This window comes from Tachypleus tridentatus, chromosome 4 (genome assembly GCF_004210375.1).
Source record: "Tachypleus tridentatus isolate NWPU-2018 chromosome 4, ASM421037v1, whole genome shotgun sequence".
NCBI classification, from domain to species: domain Eukaryota; kingdom Metazoa; phylum Arthropoda; class Merostomata; order Xiphosura; family Limulidae; genus Tachypleus; species Tachypleus tridentatus.
In genome coordinates, this window is record NC_134828.1 from 97914817 (window position 1) to 97938431 (window position 23615).

Here is a 23615-nt window from a genome sequence, read left to right on the forward strand (position 1 = left end):
AGAATGATTTTGACCAGCTGTTCCCATTGCCTGTGTTTCTTTCTAGTCTTTTTCCTTTCTTAAGTCTCAGATTTGTGACATTTAATGTTAACTTAATTTCTTTACTTTGGAATTTGCCAGAACTGTCTGAACTTAGACTTCCTCAGTTTTATCTCATGGAATTTCATTTGGTACCTTTCTATCAAGAATAGATTTTTTGAAGAATTCCTTAGACTCATGATTTATAGAAGAGGCAGTTCCTCAGTAGTTGTCTCTTCTCAGTCGGGTTTCCTGCTTATCTAGATCTAAAAGGACCCAGAAGGTTTTCTCTTCTTTGTTAGCATAGTCATTAACCCACCATCTTGCTTCTCCTGTGGCCCTTTTTTGGTATGCCCTCAAAAGGCAGTCTATTGAGTGGCTCTGAAATTATTTGTTTCTAGAGCTACTGTTTGGATTGGTCCTATGGAAGATATTTTTTCTGTCTTTCAGCACATATACTATCTATGTTTATGTGTCATCAACTGGGTGTGTGAGCTTTTCCATGGAACAAGCTCAGTTGGGTTGGCTGATTAAGCTCTTAAGGTCATTTGATCCACAGTCAGTATATGATTCATTTGGGAGTTTTTCTTAACATTTTTGCTAGATTGGCTCTGCTTTCTCTTTTATATGGGCAAAACACATCTTCTGGTTTTATAACTCTTATATCTCCTCCTCTATGCTGGAGGTTCTATTTATTTTGGGATATTCAACCCTTTACAGTCCCTTAATCCTCAAAAACACATCTTATTTTTGTCTCATTTAGTGGAATCTGGCATATAGAATATGTTAGAAATACACTACCTTATGTAATTTCTCTCCCACCATATCTTCACCTTTCATTGGTTTGGTGGCTTGATCAGTATTGCACAGTCTTGGTCATCTCTCTTTCGTCACCTTATTTGGACTTACATCAGTTCATTGATGCCTTTGCATGGAGTGAGATACAGTTATGAACACCTCCAGTATTTTTGGTGTTTGGCCCCCAGAAGAAGAGTATCTTCTCACCAACTTTCTCAAGATGTTTACAGTTTGACAGACTTGCAACTATGATCCATCATGTATTTGTGGAACCCTTATTGTGATTCATTTAGACAACTCTACTGTAATTTCTTTCATCAGTTATCAGGGATGCTTCTAGCTCTTTGATCCCATGTTTTTTATCTCTAGAGCTTCTCTTTTGGACCCATGGCAGCATTCAATTATTTGCCTATCAGGTGCTTTAACTTTGTGATGAGTTAGCTGTATCATCCAAATCAGGTCTTTGTAGCAGAATACTTCTTACATCCTTTGGTATTTCTGTAGATTTGTTATGCTTTTGGATTATGTTTTTTTATACTTTTGAAACTGCTCTAAATACTAAGCTTTCATTCTTTTGGTCAACTGCCCCAGACTCTGCTTCCCTTACTATGTGTATTCAAAGTCAAGGCTGGCTCATCTTCATTTTTGTATGCTTCTCTGATCTTTTGACTTCTTTTCAGGATGTTGTCTCTGATGTGCAGCATCCCTAAATTGGGTCCCCCAATGAGTCAGCTGTAAGTTTAAGGACTTAAAGCACTAAAATCCAGTGTTAAATTATCCATGGAAGACACAGCAGATAGTCAAATGCACTTTTTTCATCAGTTCAGTGATGATTTCTGATTCTTTTTATCATTATGGGATTCTAGCTCATTTTCTTTGGAGATGTAGGTAGTGCATTTCTGTAATTAGACATTTTTTTTACATGTAAATGTGTTTCAAATAGATATTTACCTTTCCATGAAACCAACCACCTTACCTCTCTACTTCTATTTGCCATATGAAGAATGTGCTTTTGGGTTACACAAAGTGCACAAGGGAAATACTGAGAATGGAGATTGTATTGCCCTCCAGTTGGTGGAGTGGTATAGTCTAATGTTGATTGGAACATGGACTAGCACAGCACGTACTGCTGTGTGGAGGGCTTGTTAAATGTGAAAAACATTTTGGCAGTAGTCCTGAGACATTTACTGCATGATCTTGGAGAGGTATCTTTCTGAAATATACTTCAAGGTAGGGAAAAGTATTTATTTCTTAAGGATCTTTTAATTAAACTATATAAAAAAGAAGTTAACTCTGTCATTGTTGAAAATAGTATTATATGTTTATAAATGAGTGCAGAGGTTAGTAGATATTTATGCTGCTTAAATTTAAAATGCATATCATAATTAACAATATACTTCAATTTTAGAAAGAAGTACTTTACAGAGTGAAAAAGCAATGCATTTTGCTATTGTCAGATTAAAGCAGTGACAAAGTTCTGAACCCATGACCTTACTTATTGTTGACAACTTGTAATGATTGGCAAAGTTGCTTCTATATGCAACTTCATTGACTTATTAAACTTGAAATTTAACCAGAATTCTCATTATTCATTTATATGTTTGTATTTTTGTATAATGGTTTTTGTCAGTGTGTTTCCAGGTTTCTTTATAGCTGTATCAAAATAAAGCTAACTGTGCTATTTTATCATGAACTACCACAAATTAGTCTTTACCTAGTTATACTGTGTGATGTCACAGATGACAAGAGCAATCACTTTAAAAACTTGCTGATAATATTTAGCCATTTAATTTATGCTTTACAGGAAGATGAAGAGGGAAATATTTGTGAAATTTACATGATCAGAAAAACCAAGCATTTGTATCTCAGAGCTGCTGGTATGGGCATAAACACTTTTGCAAATGCTTTATCAGTAAAAGTGTTAATACCCATGCCACCTGTCCTGAGATACACTTTTACTTTAAGCGGATTTCTCGTCATCATGAAACCTAGCATTTGTACTACAATGTATTGTACTTGCCTTTTAAAGCTTGAAGAGGGATTGAATTTGTAACAAAGAAAATACCAAAATGCTACAACATACTTTCACCCAACGCAATCTTGACGTTGATTTGCCTGCTAAGCATTGCTACAATTTTTCAACAATATTCCAGTCTTTTATGCCCCTTCATTTTAGCACTATTGCAGCAACATATGATTATCATGTCTACCTTTAATATATCATACTGCTTCACCTATAATAGGAAAGGTAACTCCCTCTACCATTGCAACACAATTTTCACTTTCTTGATTGACATGCTAGAGTATAGACATATTTTAACTTGTTTTCCATGTGATCACAAGATTTTGATTGTGCTTGATCACAGCCTTATATCAGTTTCAACTTCAAGTTTTGACTTCTTATAATTTGATTTCCAATGTTTCAACTCATTTGTTCTAGAAATATTTATTTTTCAAAATTGAATTATGTTCTTAGGAATTCAAGATTTAATATGGTAAATGTTGAAATTCCCCCTACAAGAAGAATGCTAGTCCTCAGGTCACAGGGTTGATGGTGTCTGCTGGTGAAGTACAGATTTTAGTTTGTGGGGAGTTCAAGTCTTATGTTCGACTTGCAATTTTTCTTTTCACATTATTAATTTTGTGAAGAGGGGTATAACTACTGTGAGAAAATTTTCCCTCTATAACACCTTCCACCTGTAATCAGACCTCCAAATAATCTGCTGGGTTTGGTATTGTTATTTTTCCAGAAGATTTGTGATAAGTTTTTCAATCTGCATTTGTCACTCCCCATATGTTTACTTGTGTTCAGTGACTTTATTTTAGCTTGTGTGGAGACCTAATTTCCACACACAGTAACTTAGATAATTCACGTTTTCTCTGCCCAGTGTTGGGTAAGTTAGATTTTTATACTTCTTTTACTCTCTAGGTTTATTTAGTTTAATCTTGCATTTGGAGTTTGATTATTCTTTTTTTCTTTACTTTAGTAACTTCTAGTTGGAGATTATAGTTAAACTGTCATTGGTAACTGGATACCTTTTTCTTCTCATGTTCTGTAGGGTCAGTTTTATTTTGGTGCCCATTGCTTTATCTGTTATTTTGGTGGACGTGTATCTTTGATATTTAAAGAGTATCTTCATCATTCATATAGTGGTTTGTACTTTGGATGTTACTAATGATTTTCTGTTTTGGATCAAATTTCTTAGTTTTGCAAATTTGTTATTGTTATGTATTTTGTAGACTTCATGTGTGTCTACATTTTGTTAGTTTGTTAGTAATGAGTACATTTTCTTGGTATACTTAGTTTATTTGTCTTCAGGCAAAGACCTAAAGACAAAACTCATAGAACTCTCAGAACTTTCATAAAATGAGGCCACTCTATCCATTTCCAAGATCTCCTTTCCTTCTTTTCTGGATTATACCTTCTCCATTCATCTTTCCAAGTCTGATTGAGATCTATTATGCAAACGAGCTGTTGAATGGATGGTGCCTGCTCAACCAGGATTTTACTCCCATCTATTTGTTGTCACGTAAATGTCACGTAATGTTAGGCCTTAAAAACTGTAGATTAAATATACTGTTGTTTAAAATTTGAGAATGAAATGCTTTGCAAGTTATTTTAACTTTGAAAATCAGTATGTAAGAAACTGTTAGAATTAGAAATTTTTCTCTTTGCCCCATTATCAGAGCACTCCTATAATTCCAGTTTTAACTTAAGAGTTGCAAACATTCCAATGGAATGTGTAAAATGTAGGCAACATTTAAAGATTTTATTATTTTTATTGGATGATTCCTTGTAAAAATGTTTAATGAAATGTGAAGTTATAAATAAAACAATGATTTTTCTTCAGTTATATTCATGTCAATCAACACAGCAAGGAAGTGCAACTGTGGAAGGTAAAATTATAAAGCTAATTAATGCTACACATGAAATCTTTTGTTCACTCAGATTGTTGTCTTAAATGCCATAAAAAACTCTAGCATTTAAAAGTATTCTGAATGTATATCTCATTTGTTTCAGTAAAGAAAACTTCATTTACAATAATATTTTAATAGTTACTTTTTATAAGCATTAACTTTCTTAATTATATATTGTGAAAGCTTCAGGTCATACATGTGTAGTCTATTCATTGTTAATACTTCAATGAATGTGAGTTATTTGAGCATTAAAAAAATTTTTATTCTTTATAGATGTTGTTTTAGTGTATCATTATATATGATAGATACTCAGTATACTGATATTATGTTTTCCAGTAGTGAAACAATTTACTGTTTTATTAAACTTCTGACTTGTTCATATATAATAGATACAAAAAGTGTGATTTATATTATGTAATATTTTCTAATGTAGATTTTTCACATGGCAAATTCTTGTAAGTTATCTGATGAAAATAACTGAATGCCAGTTGATATAATGTCAATAAGTTAACTTCACTCTTTAACATTTCTACAAATTTAACCATTCTGTAACTTGCTGAAGGTCTGTGTTACAAATGACTAACATTAAACTATTTAACTTATCTGTTTCAAGTAACATCAGTGGCTGATGTACTGACTGATACACCCTTTCTTGAAAAGAAGCTGCAATCTTCTTGAACTAATTCAATATATAAGTAGCCTTATGAAATTTCTCTAAACTTTGTATTTATAATTTCCATCCAAATATACCAGAAAAACTTGATATCACATCCTTTGATGTTTCTGTGAGTTTGATGTCCTCTAGTTTACAAAGAGTGACAGCATTACAAATATTGCTTAAAACAGTATATTTATATAGAAAATTAATACTCAAACAGTTGGGTAAAATAGTAAATTCGAACCTAAATGAGTGATATTCTAATGAAAAAAATCAAGCTCATGCAAAAATAAGATTATTAACACTGCATAAATTAAAAGGACCTGCACCCATGGTACAGGCTATAATATGAGATATATAATCTTGGGTTTGGAGATGACTGCAGAAATAGGATCCATGTTACAATGGGGATACACTGTCTATTAGTCTTAACCTCCATTCACCAGTCTCTCACAAAAATAGTCATCAACAGAAATAGAAATTAGGAAAGGGAGGTCTGGGTGCTCAAGGCCACAAACAAAAACCTTTTCTTTGTTTCTGCCAATACAGTTGTGTTGATTTATTCATTTCACATCAAGAATTTTATATTATAATTTGGGAGATTATATGTTCTACTTGCACATTTACACAGGCTTCAGGTTGTGGTACCCTGTGGGAAGATTTGCAGATTTACCTCATTGGGAGATCATTCAAGGAGTTGATATTCAGTGAGCCTCACTTTGAGTTTTGGGGCCTATACCTTTTGACATACAGTGTATCAACTTTGGAAAGATAAAACATTGTATTGTAATGATTTTTGAATAGTTTTGATATTATCTATAGTTATTTGAGCTTTCTAATATAAGTTTTATTAGTTTATTTGATACTCATAGTCCATCTCAGGTTAGAAATTAGGCTAAATTATGACTTTTCTCATATACTAATACTAGGGGTCTTTGTTATTTTAGGATTAACTGTAATTCATCTGACTGGGATATCAATTATATATGTAAAAAGTGGGTTTTCTCGTCATCACTGGGATATCAATTATTTATTTAACTATGATCTAATGAAAAAATCAAGTCCATGCAAAAATAAGATTATTAACACTGCATAAATTAAAAGGATCTGCACCCAGGGTACAGGCTATAATATGAGATATATAATCTTGGGTTTGGAGATGACTGCAGAAGTAGGATCCATACTTCAAGCCTTATACATAGGTTATTTTTTATACTTATTTCATTTCTTTATTATACTTATTATCAGGTTAAGTATTTTTATTTTAGAGCTTAGTGATATCTTTGTCCTGCACTTTGATTAGGCCTAACACGTGTTTATTAGTTTCAGTTTATTTGTAGTTCTGTTTGAGGATTGTTTCTAATTATGTTAAATATCTTGCTAATTTAGGCTTAACAAATGTCTGCTAATTTCATGCCATTCATTTTGTTTAATTTCAACTGTATACATCTTATCCATAATTTTGTTTGTATTGGCATCTATGATTTTCCTCCACTTGGATTGCATTCCAGACCTCCACCACAGAATCTGATTGGTCTATCTCAGTTTTGTTTTGTTTTAGACATGTTTTACAGTATACTTCCTTTTCCTGACGTTGTTTTTTTATGATTTTTTTTAGAAAGGATACTTTCAAGCCTTACCATATACTACAGGCTTTAATTCTTTTTGCCTTAGATTATCTTCATGCTGCTTTTCTTCATAGTTTTATGTCCTTTGGATATTTGTTATGCCTTTCCATTTTCTCCTTGTGTAGTTTTTCAGTTTTGCTTTATCCTATGTACTCTTCAACAGGTAATGTTTATTTTCCACTTTCTTAGATGTCTCTCCAGTATTTAATGATTTGTGTGGGATACCTCCTTCTCTTTTCCTCCATGTTGGGGAGGAGGTTTGCCATCTCCTATTCTGTCTCTCTACACACGAATTTTTTCCTTTTGGAAACTTCTTGGATGGGACAGTGCTGTTTGCTTCCCATCCACTGCTAATATGGTCTTACACTAAGATTTTTTCTCCACCTGCCCATTTTCTTGGGGGCTTCTCCTGTACAATTAACATCTCCTGGGATACCTGCCATGCTATATTTATTTCTTTTTGTTTCATTCCAAGATATTTTCATTTTTATTCCTTTACACATCTAGTGATCTCCTGTTCTTTACTTGTCCTACCTACAGGTTTTCTCTATTTGTCTTGCATGTGTGATGCTGTTTGGGGTCCTGGACCAAATTGGGGTAGTCTCCACATACTCGTATACTCCTTCCAAATCAGCTAGGATTGTTGTATTTTTAAGTTTGGTGTGTTCTTCTTGTTACATTTTTTACATTCTTATCTGTTTGGGATAGATGTTTTTACACACCTTTCTATTGGGACCATCCAATTATTTTCCTTTTTTTTTCTTCCTTCTCTCTTCTTCTATACCAGTTGATAGATTTTTATATTCTATGCCAGGTTTATGGATTATCTCTATTCCTTATTGCTCATCTCCATTGGATGTTGATGTGGTTTTGATCTGTAGGAAGCTTCAGGACTGTGGTTTCCAGGCAAATAGTTTTATTCCTATCATATCCTGACACTTCATCCAGTCAAATGTGTTTTTCTTCACTCTTTCCATTTTATCTGTACTTGCTCCCCAGTGGCATGGTGGTATGTCTGCAGACTCATACTGCTAAAAACCAGGTTTCAATACCTGTGTAGGACAGAGTAAAGATGGCCCATTGTGTAGCTTTGTGCTTAGTTCCAAATAATCAATCAATCAATCAGTTTATCCAGATGCTTTATTTTGACTATTTGATGGGATGTTCTTTTTTGTTCCTCTTGTAGTAGAAAGTGGATCTCCCTCTTTGAACCCACTCATACCATGTGCATCTCCTGGAGGATTATGTTCCTGGTTTTTAACCTTGTTGTTCATTGCTTTTACAGTCTCATCACATTTTCTTCCTAGGAGTGACTTCTCAATTATTCGAATGTTGATGGCTCTACCTCCTGTGAGGTACTCATCCGTATGAAGTATTTGAATTTTTTATCAATACCCAAGTAACTCCCTCCTTTGAATTTGGGTCCCTAGTTCATCATCTCCTTGTCCTTGCCGTTGATACGTTCAAACAGGATTACATCCAGTTTTGCATGATAGTTCTTCCCTTTACATTAGTGTTTTTCCCAAAATGTAATTTCATTCAAGTCACTCCAGTTTGTATCTTCCCAATTGAATTTTTACTAGCACAAATCTGGGTTTCTCTGCTGTTTTAGATTGATTGTTTCCTTTGGACTGGATTATTTCTGTTTACCTCCATTTTGTAGTTTACGTGGTATGTACATTTTAATTTTCTATTTCTTACCATTTTCTACATTTCCTCTCAATTGGTTCTACACGACCTTGTTGATTCAGTACATGCTTTGTGTTGCTTCAGTTTTATCAAGGTTTTGTTCATTGAATCTAGCTTTCATGGTTTTAGTTCCTTAATTCACTGCTTTATCTGTGATTTTCATTCCTCCCTCAATCATTGGGTTTGGATTATGATTCAATTATTCTTTTATTCCTTGTATCCTTCTTTCCATCATTGATTCCTTGTATCTTCACTCAAATCATGCATCTTTCCTATTCCTTGCATATCCAAACTGTTGTCCATTGTAGGTACTTTATACAGGATTACTACTCATTGATTCATATTCCATTTGTAATTTTGGGTAGCTGTTTTTTTCTTGTTGAGGTACAGTCATACACCTGTTGCCATCCATCACTCTTGAGACTGTGACTGGCTAAGTTACCTTTTAGTATATACACCTCTTATTTTCAGGGGCATCTTTCTCTCTTTTTCTTTATATATCCCACTTTGTGGGTAGTGGTGCCTGTCCAAGTATACGTAAACTAGTAAAAGCCACACTGTAAGGTCATGATGACTTAACCATTATAATTTTGTGGTCATGCATCATATACTGCTGGGATGGGGTATTCCACAAGATTGCTTGTAGCTCTTTCCTTGTTATAGGTTGACTTTATAATTTTTGCTTTCTCTATTCCTTGACGACTATTATTCCCAGGATATTCCTGTACTTGGAGAAGTTCCTCTCATTATATACTTATGTGAGATTGTTTACATTACCCAAACATATTTTTTCAGTGGCAGATTTCAAGTTCCAAGATTGATTTACCTCCCTTGATGAAAGTTTAGTCATGGACCTTTTTTTTTTTCATAGGCATTGAACAGTTTTGTGGTTTCATCTGCAAACAATTCATGGAAGTTCTTGCCCTCTCCACAAAGTTAAACTATTTATGACAGGGTAGATGGGTCTGATAATATTCGATAGTTTTCTGTGCTATGAGGAATATAAGTGGCTATAAAACTGATCACATGAATTCAAACCTGTATATTTCAAATACTGTATATTGATGACACTTTCTTGCTGTTTTAACAATCAAGCCAGCCCATCATGGCCAGGTGGGTTAAGGCATGCGACTCGTAATCTAAGGGTTGCAGGTTCGCATCCCTGTCACACCAAACATGCTTGCCTTTTCAGCCATGGGGGCGTTATAATATGGCGGTCAATCTCACTATTCGTTGAGTAGCCCAAGAGTTGGCAGTGGGTGGAGATGACTAGCTGCCTTCCCTCTTGTCTTACACTGCTAAATTAGGGACAGCTAGCACAGATAGCCCTTGAGTAGTTTTGCGCAAAATTCAAAAACAAACAAACAAAACAATCAAGCCATATTTTCAAGTTCCTTTCTTACCTTAATTCCTAACACCCCAATATCAAATTTTCATTCAAACTCAAAGAGGATGATTTACCATCCCTAGATGTCAGGATTACCAAAGAAGGTAAACATTTTTCTACCCCTGTTTATCACAAAATAACTTTTACTGGCCTCTACACCAATTTTAATAGTTTTATCCCAAACTTATTCAAACATAATCTGGTTATATCATTTTTAAACAGAATTTTTAATCTTTGTTCTAATTATTTTATTTTACACAAAGCAATTACATTTCTACATAAATAATGCTAAATATTGTCCGTCTGACTGATTTTCTAATGAAAATTACACACAATTTCCTGAACAATAAATTCCAACCATCAGCCAATGTAAGCAATGTCACAAAATTTCCCCTCATTACTTTTCCTCTTTTTGTGGATTAGTAATTCCTACTTATTAAAAAAAAAACTCTCTTCATAAAAACTTCTACCCTCAAATTTAGCTAAGAATAATATACAGACCTGGCTTCTGTATTAAACACCTGTTTCAATACAAAGATACATAATCATTTATGTTTGTGACTCTTATGTAGATAGAGGTGTAGAGACTGCAAAGTCACGTACATTAGCAAAATGAAATGCTACTTAAAAACTAGTCTGTGAACACTTAGAAGTATCTAGTATCTAACAAAACTAACCATGGACTACATAAATCCAGACATTTATCCATTTGTTCAATATTTGAAGCCACAGGTAACTATATTTCATTTAAAGATACTCTTTCATCACTGTCAATTGTCAATTGAACCTTGTAAATGTTTTATGTTTTATCATCTGTTTTTCTCTTTATTATTAAACTTTCCAGCATGAATCCATTGCCAGTCAACACTGCATTTAATATTTTAGATACTGCTAGGTTAATCAGTACCTTTTAATTTTGGTTTTCATGTGAAATTTTACTGAACAGAATTAAAATTCTTATGCATTTTCCAAATTTGACTATAATGTCCTGTTCTCACAAATGCTTTGATGTTTTGTAACAGACAAGAATAACTATTAAAAGGAAAGAATCTAAGTTTATTAACAAAATTGATGTTTGATTTGAAATGTAAACTCACTACTTATCTTAAATAATTTATAACTGTTATCTCATAGATTTAATACTTTTGTTTCAAAGTATATGAAATGATCTTACATAATTTTTTGTATGCTTTCAAGTATCCTAAAGTGTTAGTATTGGTGTATTTTGGAACTTTTTGTTGTTACATGAGGTACTGCTGATTGGTATAATGTAAGACATTTGAAAATATTTTTTTCAATGAATGATCTTTAGGAAATTGACAGAATTATCTTGTACTTTGTGATGTCAAAACAAACTTGATAATTTATGAAATTGTTTTCAGTCTAGTGCAAGTGTGTAAAAGTATGGAGAAAGAGGTTTCACTGAAATTAGACCAGTATGCAGTTTGTGATAACGTTGATATTGAACTGATACTTCAAGAGTATGAAACATTCCAATTTATCAAGTTCAGAAAATATCCTCGTATAGTAAAAAAGATTGAGTCTGGTATGTGTATGTAAGAAATGAACTATTGTGCTATTATTTATCTATATATTTTTAAATCTACCTATTTAACTATTTACACCAAATGTAAATTAAATTTTCTCAGCTAATAACAAATGTAAATATATAAATTTTTCTAATTAAAGGATTTGATTTTCCAACTTGAATAAACATGTATAACAACTGAACTCACTGAAAAGTAATTCAGTCTATACAAAACTATGTCTGCTGCCATTATACATGCTTTGCTTTTCATGTAGTTTTACTACTTGACTGAAACTATAGTAAAAATATTTTTTCTTCTCAAATAAAGAATATTTAAAATATTTAAGTTTTTATTTTTTGTTATTATTATTATAACTATTCAAAGCAAAATTCCTATGCACTGTGTTAGTAAATTTGAATAATGGTTCAAAAGCACAAGTTATTTGAATTATTTTTGTTGCTGCTTTCTACATATTGATTTTCTCTTGCACTTTCTTAGTTCCATGTTCTTCTGTTTGAGTTCAATTTTTGTTAAATAGTTATATGTTTTCCTGCTTTTGATTTTATGTTACTGTTTCAAATAACATTACCTCTACACATAACAGTCATAACTCACCACTGCTGCCAAAATGTTTTTGCTAATGCACAAAGCTGTTGAAAGAGCTTACATCAGAATTTGCTACACCACTACTCCATCAATAGCACAACCTCCTTGTGCAGTGCTTTCTTTGAGCACTTTTCATGAGCCAAAACCTCATTTTTTTCCTCATCACAACCCAGTTTAAATATGTTATTTTCCATAATAATTTTTATCAACAACAAATCTTTGGTGCTGATATTAACTGTTGAATTCAAAATATTTTAAGTTAAAAAAACCTCTAATCAGAATTGTTATTCTGTTCAGTGCTGCTTTAGTATTTTCAGTTCTTTTTCCAGGCTGTAACGTGTTTCATTCTCTGTTTGAACTTTTGGCGACTATTTCTCGTATCATACTTCCCTAAAAACATATTTTCTTTTTATTCTATTTGGTGGAAGTTCTTGCTTTAATATTTTTCTTCAGACATCTTCAACAATCTTCATCACTGAAACAAGTTGGTTTTATTTCTTCATTCCCAGGATATGAGATGTTTTCTCCCTTGAATTTTATCTCTTCATTCTGTGCAGAAATTGTAATATTATAATGCTAGACAGTATTTTATTACATAACTAACACTACTCTGTTTAGAGACCCCTTGGTGTGGATTCCTGTATGTGGTAAGGAGACCTGCCCTAGAAGGTTTTGTTCTTTCAGTTTATCTCCTCTGTGATCTAAACATCCATCCATGTGTTTATCATACATTGGAATCCATGAAAGATAGGAAAAGATCCTGGTGGTTGAGCAGTCCAACCCTAACACACCACTTTGGCCTTGAATTCCTGTAGATGGGAGGCATGGGGTGGCTCCCAGGGTCAGTCAGCTAGTCCACTTGGGCTTGGGTTAATTAAGTATCAGTGTTGGATGTTCTCAACAGGTATTGTGGACATTGTGTATGATGCTGGTGTTTGGGTATAGTACTCATGAAAAAACCCTGGCATTGCTGCAATGTCTTTGTTTGGCATTGTAGTGCATCTCCTTATAGGGCTTCATGGTTGGTGAGGTCAGTAGACACCAACACATTCATTCTTTGTTATAGATCCCCCAAATAAAAATAAAATAGTGAAACAATAGACCATAAGTAAACGACCATGTCTTGAATATTCTGAACAACATTCTTCAACAACTGTACCTCATTCTCTGTCAGACATATCATTAGAGCAAATGTTTCTCTTTATTCAGAAGGGACTAAAGGGCTTGATGACTCTCCAAAATCACTCACAAAGCTATGTTTTAGGGACATCTTGGTGGAAACATCCACTCCAAAACATAGTGAACTCCTCTTGCATTCAAAGGTCATTGAGAACATGCCCATTGAGCTTACTCCCCATGCTACTTTGAATTTGTCATGAGGAGTTATTGTTGAAAGGTAATTTAAGAACATCTCCAAGTCAGAGATTCTTGCTGATAACTCCAACCAAGAAGTTTCTGCAGAAAGACATATCTCCACTTGCAAAGATGGAATTTTAATGCCAACCAGTGTCCTAATTTTAATGTTTACATCACCACGTTCACCTGCTACCATCAAGGCATGTTATTTGAATTGCAAAGTATAGCTCTGTATCTTGAACACTCTCAGATGTTCCAGTGTTAGCTGTCACTCACTCAAAAATATCTCGTCATGATTCCTTGACTTGTGCTCGTTGCAAATGGATCCTCATCATGTTAACTTACTTTCGTTCATGCCCTAAGTTGGTGGAGGAGAAAGAGGTACAGTGTCTTAAAATGGTTCACAACATTTCTTTTCCAAAGGCTCGAAAATTACTGTCCATCACTGCTGCTACAGTGAGAATGCAGATAGATCTCTCCATGCATCTGACAGAGTAATTTTCAAACCACGTGCAAAAGTTTTTTGCTTTCTGTGGTTAAGAAAGTTGATGAGTTAACACCCATCTCTGTGCTCACCATTCCTTCCAGTCGCTCCCAGGATCCATTTCCTTTGGTTCTGGGTTCAGATGTTTCCTCAGATCCATCTTCTTCTCTGGCCCTGAGATGCAGAACTATTATTCCTTTATGCTCTCAGTTACTGGAATCTTCTTTCAAGGACAGAGACCTACCCATTTGACCCAGGCCAGGATCCATGATGGTTGATAGACCTCTTTCTATTAGAGAGAATAAAGAGAAAAGATGTGGTTGAAAACAGAAGGGCTCTCCACCCAGTTCTCCTCTATCTAAATAAAAATGGCCACGTTGATACAGAGGAACTGTTGAGATTTCAGTTCTAATTTGGATGATATCAAGGTGCTGACTGATTCCTATCATCCTGTGTGTCTTTCCTTATAGAAAATGTTTCTGAAACCTGTAGATACAGCTATTCAACAGTTTTCTTTATACCAAATTTACAGGTTGTGTGAGAGACTAGGGCACGGAGGGTTGGCACTACTGGTTGATCAGCATGTGCCTTCCCTGCCTTTGTCACTTGATATACACTTGGAGGCCATTACCATTTGTGTTTCTTTGGGTCATCCCATCACAGTTTGTTCTCTCTACGTAAATCCTGGAGAGACCTATAATCAATTAGACCTTGATACTTTTGTTGAACAGTTGCTGTCTTCTTTTTAATTCTGTGGGATTTTAATGGATGTAATCCTTTCTGGGGTGGGATATTGATAGGAGTAGTTGTTCCACTGAGTGTATGTTCTCAAATCACAACCTTTCTCTCTTCAGTACTGGCTCTTATATTTATTTTCATGCACCTAGTCAATCTTTTACTACAATTGATCTCTCTATCTGCTTCACTTCAGCTTTCTTGAAGAATGGGCTGTGACCTATGGAGCAGTGATCATTTTTCTGTCATTTTGAGGGAGACTGGCTGTAGTTGATGCCACCCAACCCATGTGCTTTGGTGGAAGTTGAACCAGGCCAACTGGCTTTCTTTCACTGCTCTTTTGGAACTTGATCCTGCCATTGTCAGTGTGGCATTGATATAAGACTGTATGGAAGCAGTGACTGACTGTATTGTCAAAGTTGCTGCTCAATCTATACCTAAACCCTCAATAGGTTTTCCACAGTATCCTTGTCTTTGGTGGAATTCTGCCTGCCATATGGCATAGAAAGCTCAAAAATGGGCCTGGGATACCTTTTGTAGATATCCCACACTTTTGAACTGAATCACTTTTCAGTGAGCCTGTATGCACATTTGGCAAATAAGATTTTAGACCCAGAAGAAATTTTGGATTAAGTTCACAATCAGCATCTTTTCTACTACCAGTTCCAAAGTCATATGGGACAAGATTTAGGCAGTATACTTCTGTCCCTCTTTTGATCTTGCTTTCTGATGGCCAGGAAGCTGCTGATGCCTAGAGCATTGCAAATACTCTCAGCAAAAATTATTGCCAGGTATTTAGCACTTTTGCTTTATCTCCCCATTTTTTCAATTGTGAAGACTTAATCAGGGCAATAACCTCTTTCATTTCAGGTTGATTGTCACTGGTGGAACTGAAGCTTGCTCTTTATCAGTCTGGCAGTATATCAGTTGAACCTGATGATGTACACTACAAGATGCTATACCATTTCTCTCCAGCTACTATTGCTATTCTTCTGGCTGTTTATAACCAAATCTGGCAGGAGAATGCTTTTCCTAATGTTTTGCATCAGGCTATTGTCCTACCTTTTTATAAGTGGGAAGGATCCTAATATTCCTTCAAACTACTGCCCAATTACTTTGACTAGCTGTCTCTATGAAACCTTAAAGAGGATGGTTAATGCTCATTTTGTTTCATTCTTCAAATTAACAACCTCCTCTCTTCCACCCAGTGTGGGTTCTGATAACAGTGCTTCTCTGTGGACCACCTGATTCAACTTGGAACATTGATGAGGAAAGCCTTTCTCAAGCAACAACATCTTGTGTCAGTATTCTTTGACCTTGAGAAGGCTTATGACACTACGTGGAGGTCTGGCATTTTGCAAGATCTCCACTCATATGTGTTGCATGGCCATTTGCTAATTTTTATTAAAATTTTTTGTAATGGACAGACGATTCCAAGTTTGTGTGGGTTTGACACTTTCCCATTTTTTTCTACAGGAACTTGGATTCCCTCAGGCTGTGTCTTGTGTGTTACACTTTTCAGTATAAAGACTAATGCCATCATTGGACAACTCCTTCCTACTGTTGCAAACTTCCACATCTAGTGTCAGTTGTCCAACATGAGGTTTATTAAGTGGCATATACAGACTACCATCATTTGTTTACTGAAATGGACCACAGCTAATGGTTTTACCTTTCTTCTCTGAAACTTTTTTCATGCACTTTTTCTGCCAGTAGGGTATTCATCCCAATCCTGCCTCTGTGTCAATGAAGTTGTGCTTTCTGTTGTCCTTGAGGCAAAGTTCTTGAGGCTTATCTTTGACCATAAGCTGGCCTTTATATCACACATCAAGTATCTATAAGTCAACTGTACAAAGGCACTGAACATCCTCCATGTCCTCTCTTCCACCTCTTTGGAAGCAGGTCGATGTTCTGTGCTAAAGATTTATGGAACCCTCATTTGGTTAAAAGTGGACTATAGGTCTCTGGTCTATGGCTCTGCCAGGGCTTCAGCCTTGAAGATGCTGGACACCATTCACCATCAGGGACTTTGACTCTGCACAGGGGCTATCTGCACTTTCCCAGTCTAAAGTTTGTATGCAGTCTCATGAACCTCCTCTACACCTCTGCTGTTTGCAACTGTCTTTACTGAATGCTTCAAAACTTCAGTCCTTACCACAGCATCCCACCTGGGGTTGTGTTTTCCTTTCTCAGTGAGCCATGCTTTTTCTGAACAGATGGTCTGCTATTGTTCCTTTTGGCCTTTGTTTCCAGGTGCAGGTGGATGAATTGGGTTTATACTTGGATGACGTTGTGTCTACAGGTCAGCCCATTCCACAATGGCTTATTACCATCCCCAAGCTTGACCTTTCTTTAAGTTATCTAAGGAAGGCAGACACTCCCAGTTGGAAGTACCATGTTCTGTTTGATGAATGTTTTTCATTTAATGGGAATTATTCCATTCCCATTTATATGGATTATTTAAAATCAGATGACTCTGTGGGCTCTACTATGGTTTGTGGTGGTTCAATGGTTGCACATAGAATCCCCTCTACAATTTCTTTGTTCACTGCATAAATTGTGTCATTTCTCTTGCCTTGAATCACATAGAAGCTAAGCAGTGCACAAATTATTTTATTTATATTGACTTGCTTGGCTCTTTACTGGTCCTGGAATCACTTCACATTAGTTCTCACCTTGTTGTTGCTGATGTTCAAAACCAACTGGCCTATTTCTCTTTAACATCTACTTCTATCCAGTTCTTCTGGATACCAGACCACATTGGTATTCATGGAAATGAGCTCACTGACACCATAGCTAAGTTTGTCTGCTTTGGTACTATCACTGGAGTGCCTGTCCCATATATGGACTATGGTCCTATATTGAAAGCTTGGCTTCTTTAACACTAGTAAAGGGAAAAAAATGTGTAGTGTAAACTGTAAATAATTTTTTCATTGTACATTAACCTGCACTTTCTCACTTGCAGAAAATAAACATGCAATGTATATTGTAAATAATGTTTTTCATTGATGCTGAAATGCTCTTTTCCTTTCTGTGTTTTGAGTTTATTACTTTTTACTTATGGGATCTTGAAAATCTCTTGAAAAAAAGACTTGAAAAAAAAGTTGAGTCTTGGACCCTTCACTGTGGGACCCTGGTGTTGGTAAGTTGATGGTGGATGCTGTTGACCAGCTATATTCCCTCTAGTCTATCAACTCAAAATTAGGGATGGCTAACACAGATAGTGTCTTTGTAGTTTTGCAAGAATTTCTGAAACAAAAACACAAACCTTTTATTATTAGTGTAAATGGCTTTGGATTTCTTTGGCTTATCTGCTTAATATGTAGTAACTTCACACATACCTCTTATTATGAGACATTCAAAATGAGTGAGACTTACTTTTTTTTGCAGCTGAGACCAGTTAACAACAAGTAACTGTAGTTTATCTCTTATGCATTGGTTCAAGTATAAATACATTAGACCTGATTACCTTTTGAAGATTGTTGGTCAAATGTCAGGTCAACAGTCACTGGTATGTTTGAAATCTGTTCTAACATTGTGAACAAATATTGCATCATTGAATTAAGGAGGACTTAAACATACAGTATAATATTATTGGGAAAAATGAATGTTTCATAAACTCAATTTTAACCTTTTTTGCATTACTTTCAAAATAATATATTACACATTTTATATTCTTTTTGCAATTGTATATCTTGTGTTGTTTAAAGTTAGACAGTTTTATGCTGTCAAAGCTAATGTTTAATGGTGGACATTATTAAGCAGGATGGTATTTAACTGTTTTTAATTACTTTAAAAATAGCTTAATACATCATTCTAAGATGAATTTTCTGTTCAGTCACATTGTCTTATGGTACTTACAATCTATTTTATTTTTTAAATAAATTTTATTCATGATAAAAAATTATATATAGACTTTATAAATTATTTTAATAGGGCATGGTGAAGAAGTAACCACAAGATACCCTAGAAAGCATTCTGGTAAATCAAGGTGACTACAAATAATGATATATTACTTAGTTTTTATTTATTTGTATAATCACTTGAAATGTGCAGAGAATTCAGTAAAGTATATTAAAATGGTTTTGAATGTGCAAATCATTAGAGCCAATATAAAGTTACAGTGTAATAACGTATTATCTAATTTGTAACATAACTTGGCATTTTGTAGTTAGTGTAATGCGATATAAAATTAATCACTTTTGGAAAGGATATGTAACAGTCTTTTCCACTACAAACTATTCAGTCACCCAGATAATAATGATGTGTTTACATCAGATATTTAGAATTTACAAGAGCAGAATATACCTGATATTTATAGAAATATGAAAGCAAAGAATTATATAGATAAAACTGGACACTATTACCATTAAGAAAGAGACTTTTAATTAGCCATATCACAGCTATGGTAAAATACAAAATGTGGAATTTTGTTATAAGTGATAATACATAAACACAAAGATCTGTGGTGAAAGTTATCCACTTATTCCCAGCAATAGTATGAAATATAATAAAAAAGTATGTCTGTATGGAAAGGCAAAACACATTCCCTGTATACAAATGGCTTCCATGACATCTGTTAAATCATTGGATGCCTAATGTATCTGGATAGTAAAATGGGTTTTCTTGGTACTCCATGCTGTTGAAATCTTTAGATGCAGTTCCTGTGGATTTCTGTGTAATACTTTTTGAAATTAGAGCTGAGAAACTGTTGTACTCATACACTACATGGATAATAGAAAGTATGATGCAAGGAAGAGAGGTGTGTTTTAGGCTTAATAGCTTTATGTAGAATATTTCTTATAGAAACTGTGCTTCAGGGCTGTTGTTAGGATACACAGTCATCAGATAGTGTATGACCAGATGTGAATAAATAATTGAATCTCCCAAATCATTTTGATATAACATACTCACCTTCTCAGGAAAACATACTCAAGTATTTAACTTTATTTTTTTTCAACAATAAAAAATATTTTCTATTATTATACAACATAACATAAAATGCCTGATTCTGTAATATTTAAATATAGTTAAAATTTTCATTTTGGAAAAGCTTAAATCTCACATTTGCTATGATATACTTAACTTGAAATTAGTAGATAAAATAATGCTAAGATATTCATTTGGTGTATATGGATACAGTGTATAGTTAGCTTATAGGTTTATCAACTTGGGACTATTGGTAAAAAGTTTAATTTCCATCTGATAAATGAAATGCTAATTTTGGTTATTAAAACCACTAAGACAAATAAGGCACATCTGGAATGTTCTTTTGTTTTACCCACCTTCCCAGAACAGAACATGTCATTAGATCCATTACAAGACATTGCTTTTTTTTTTATTATTGACATTGGATATAGCTTCTGAGATTAAATGAATTTCAGTTTATTGCAGGTGGATATTAAGTTTTTAAGGCTAATTTTTAACAAAACAATTGCCAGAGAAAAACTAGTTGTTGTGTCTTAGCATTTTATGTGGAAAGGTTAAAAGCTTTGAAAAATCCAGAAATGTTTAGTTTTAAAAGTGTCTTTGCAGGAGATAGTTAAAAAAGTTTTCACAGATGTGATTGACTTAGGTACTTTGTGTAGTTTAAAGCTAAGATTTTTGCTTAAATTTGTTTTATGATTTAATAACAAAATGTAAGTAATTTTAAATTAAAAGGTTGTTTAGACATAGCAGTATCACTATATACTTATTACTTAGTTTGTGATTGAACTGTTGAAAATAAAATGATAATTGTTGGAGATAATCTCATTACTGAAAGCATTGCACAACTCCAGTTGGATGTAATATGGGTTAATATTCTTTGTGTTTAGAATACAGTAAAAAAAAGTTAATGGGTTATTTTAACACTTGTGCATATATATATGAATTTTTTGTATTACATGTAGTGTTGGGAAACTATACATCAGTCTTTATAAAACAAATTATACAGGAAGATTGAGTAACACTTCAGATGCTTTTTTTTATTGAAGACAGATTTATTTAAAACTGTCTAGCTACTTGCATAAAATGTGCTTAGTGTGTGTGTGTACTTACTCTTTTATAAAAAAGAAATTGTTCTAAATGTTCTATTCTTAATTAAGAATGATATATTTTAGTGAGGTTAGCTAAATTTTGTTTTCATTTTTTTTATGTAGTTGGTAATGTTATCATAATTGAAGATAATAAGTTAATTCTATATGCAGAAGATAACTGGTCACTTAAAAAGGCATTGATCAAAACAGTTATATATTTATTCAATAATGTGATGCCATGTTGTAAAACATTTTATTTTCAGTTTATTTAATGAATATATAGATGTTTGAAAGGGTGCAGTATTTTGAACATTCTTCACCTAAGCCTATATTAATGTTCATAGTTTACTCTAAATGATAGCTATTTCTTAAAAGAAACTGTGTTGACACCTTAAAACCTAGTGTATTTTAGTCGGACGTCTAGAATCAACAGCATATCAACTGTAAATGGGTCTAGTCTAACCAGTTCTGCAATGAATGGTGCTGATAATATGGAGGGGGGAAGTTCACCAGCTGAAATCTTGCATCGCATAACAGCAATTGCAAAAGCCCACAGTGAAGAGTTCAGATTACAAGTAAGATGCTATTATAAATTGTTTAATAATAGAATTATATAAAAGGTAATAATGTAGATATATTTCCAAGTATCAATGTAAACTATAATTATAATATTGAGTAAAGAGATTTTTTTAATGGTTTTGCTACATTTTGTTTCTTTGGAAAAATACTACTGATGTGTACATTATTTATCAAATGCCAAGCAGTCTAATTAGTTGCCAGATTAATTTGAAACTGTGCTCTGTGGTTTTTTTGTTTTGGCTTATGCAATTACACTTTATACATACACCTGGAACATCAAAATGCTTAAAGATAAAATGAAAGCATCAAAGATTAATAATGGAGGTAATTAAAGAACACAGATAGATTCAAGTTTCTATACATGTTTAAAGAAGCTTAATGTACGAAGTAACACTGCTCATTTTGTCTTTAATATTAGTTTGTGTTACACAAAAGACATGATTGTCTGTAACTGTCAATATTAAGAATTTTATTAGAAGAGTCTAGATTAAATCAGTGTTTTGGCAATAAAAATACATTTTTTCTGCCCTGTATATTTTAATATTATAGAAACAATAAACTTCACAGGTTTGTTTGAAAGTATCTAAACCACAAATATGCATAACTGGTCTGGAATGGCTGTCAAAAAATCCTTTAGTGTTTATGAGTGCTTAGAATTGTTTTTGTAATATATAAATTGCAAAACATATATGCTATTTAAAGATGTATACTGTAAATGTGATATCAGATATATATGTGTTTTTGTTATAACTAAAACATGGCCTTAGTCCAGTAATTTGTAGAATCTGATACTAGTCAACAATCTTACTTTTTAAAAACGTTGTTGCCATTCTTTTACTCTATAGCTTATGTACTCAGTAATTAGCTTCAGTATTAGTAGCTCATTAATTTTGTAAACATAAGTCATGTATGTTTCAGTCAGATATTGATGTCGGAACATTTTAATTTTTGTACAACCAAAGGATACCAAGATAAATCAGCCTACGTGTAATACTTCTAATCTTTTTGTGGATGGTGTTTGCATTGATCCAAACCTAACTAGGAAAGGACAAGTGGAGGTAATTTTGAAATTTGTTGAAAAAATAGCTTATTCAAGCATTTGGTTGTGTTTAACTCTTTTATTAAACAGAAGATGTGTTTATTTTCATTTTAAAGGTATTGGAAGTTCTAGTGCATGCTTTATAAAATGTTAGTGTTTCATTAGTTACCTATGTATTTGTGACTGATGTACAATTTGTTTTATAATCTTTCTTTATATTAAATGAAAATTCTATAGATTAGCACTTTGTTGTACAAGTAGAAATTAAACTGGGTTTGCTTTGATGGGTCATTTTAATTTTCAATTTAATTAATTAGTTCATACTTTCAACTTCTAATATGGTACCTCTTCTAACATAGTAGCTTTTCTCATTCAGTGCTACCCTCTGTGTTCACCCTTTTTTTTTCTTGCTACTAGCCTTAATACTGCTGTTTACCCCATGTGTTTAACATGGTACATCTGTGCTATAGGATCTAATAATTCTCCAACAATTGGCACATAACACACCCTCTTGGCATACCTGGCTCTCTTTGTACTGGGTGCAGATAACCATGTTGCTTTGTGCCGTAAAATAGCAATCAGTCATCTTTCTTTACTGTAGAACACAATCTTTACTTTTCAATTTGGAACAGTAATGTAAAAAACATGCTCAACTTTTGACTTTCACATTTTTTTTATCTTAAACTTTCTTGTTTCTTTCTTGTTTTTCCTCTACAGTGAAACTTGTATTACTATAGGATGTTACTTTTGTTATCCACTCTTAACTGAGTTATGAATTTCAAATTCCAAATCATGGATACTATTACTGCACCTCATCTTGCAGTTTCTCAAGCTTTAAACTCCACATTTTTAGCTGAGGAAGTCTTGGTTTTAGTATGTCATAAATTGAAGGCCATTATGCAACCTGTTTTATCTCATGATCCCAGACTTGTTACTCCTTTTTTTTGTGAACCTGGATAAGAAGATGGCAATTTAGATAGCTTTTTTCCACCTTCTTTCTTTGCCATGTAATCCTGTAATAACTTGTCAATGCCCTCAGACCATCTTCAGCTTTTTTTGGATATGGTGTCACAAGTATGTTATGTGCCTGTATCTCCTGTATTGTATGATTCCTGTATTTACTTTTACATTCTGCCCCTTTCTCTGACTATCTGATTTTACCTCCCTCTCCAGG

The 23615-nt window shown here is 33.6% G+C and overlaps 1 protein-coding gene across 5 annotated transcripts in view; it reads left to right on the forward strand.

The window, feature by feature from the left end:
- LOC143249740 (katanin p60 ATPase-containing subunit A-like 2) overlaps nt 1-23615 on the forward strand; it is a 91862-nt gene that overhangs the window by 9296 nt on the left and 58951 nt on the right. For 4 of the 5 annotated variants that reach the window (XM_076500074.1, XM_076500073.1, XM_076500077.1 and 1 more), the window contains exons 4-7: nt 11479-11642; nt 18743-18797; nt 21236-21398; nt 22365-22460. In XM_076500074.1, coding sequence (XP_076356189.1) covers nt 11479-11642; nt 18743-18797; nt 21236-21398; nt 22365-22460 — 478 coding nt within the window. The remainder of the gene's footprint in view (nt 1-11478; nt 11643-18742; nt 18798-21235; nt 21399-22364; nt 22461-23615) is intronic. The other variant, XM_076500078.1, reaches the window with a different exon arrangement.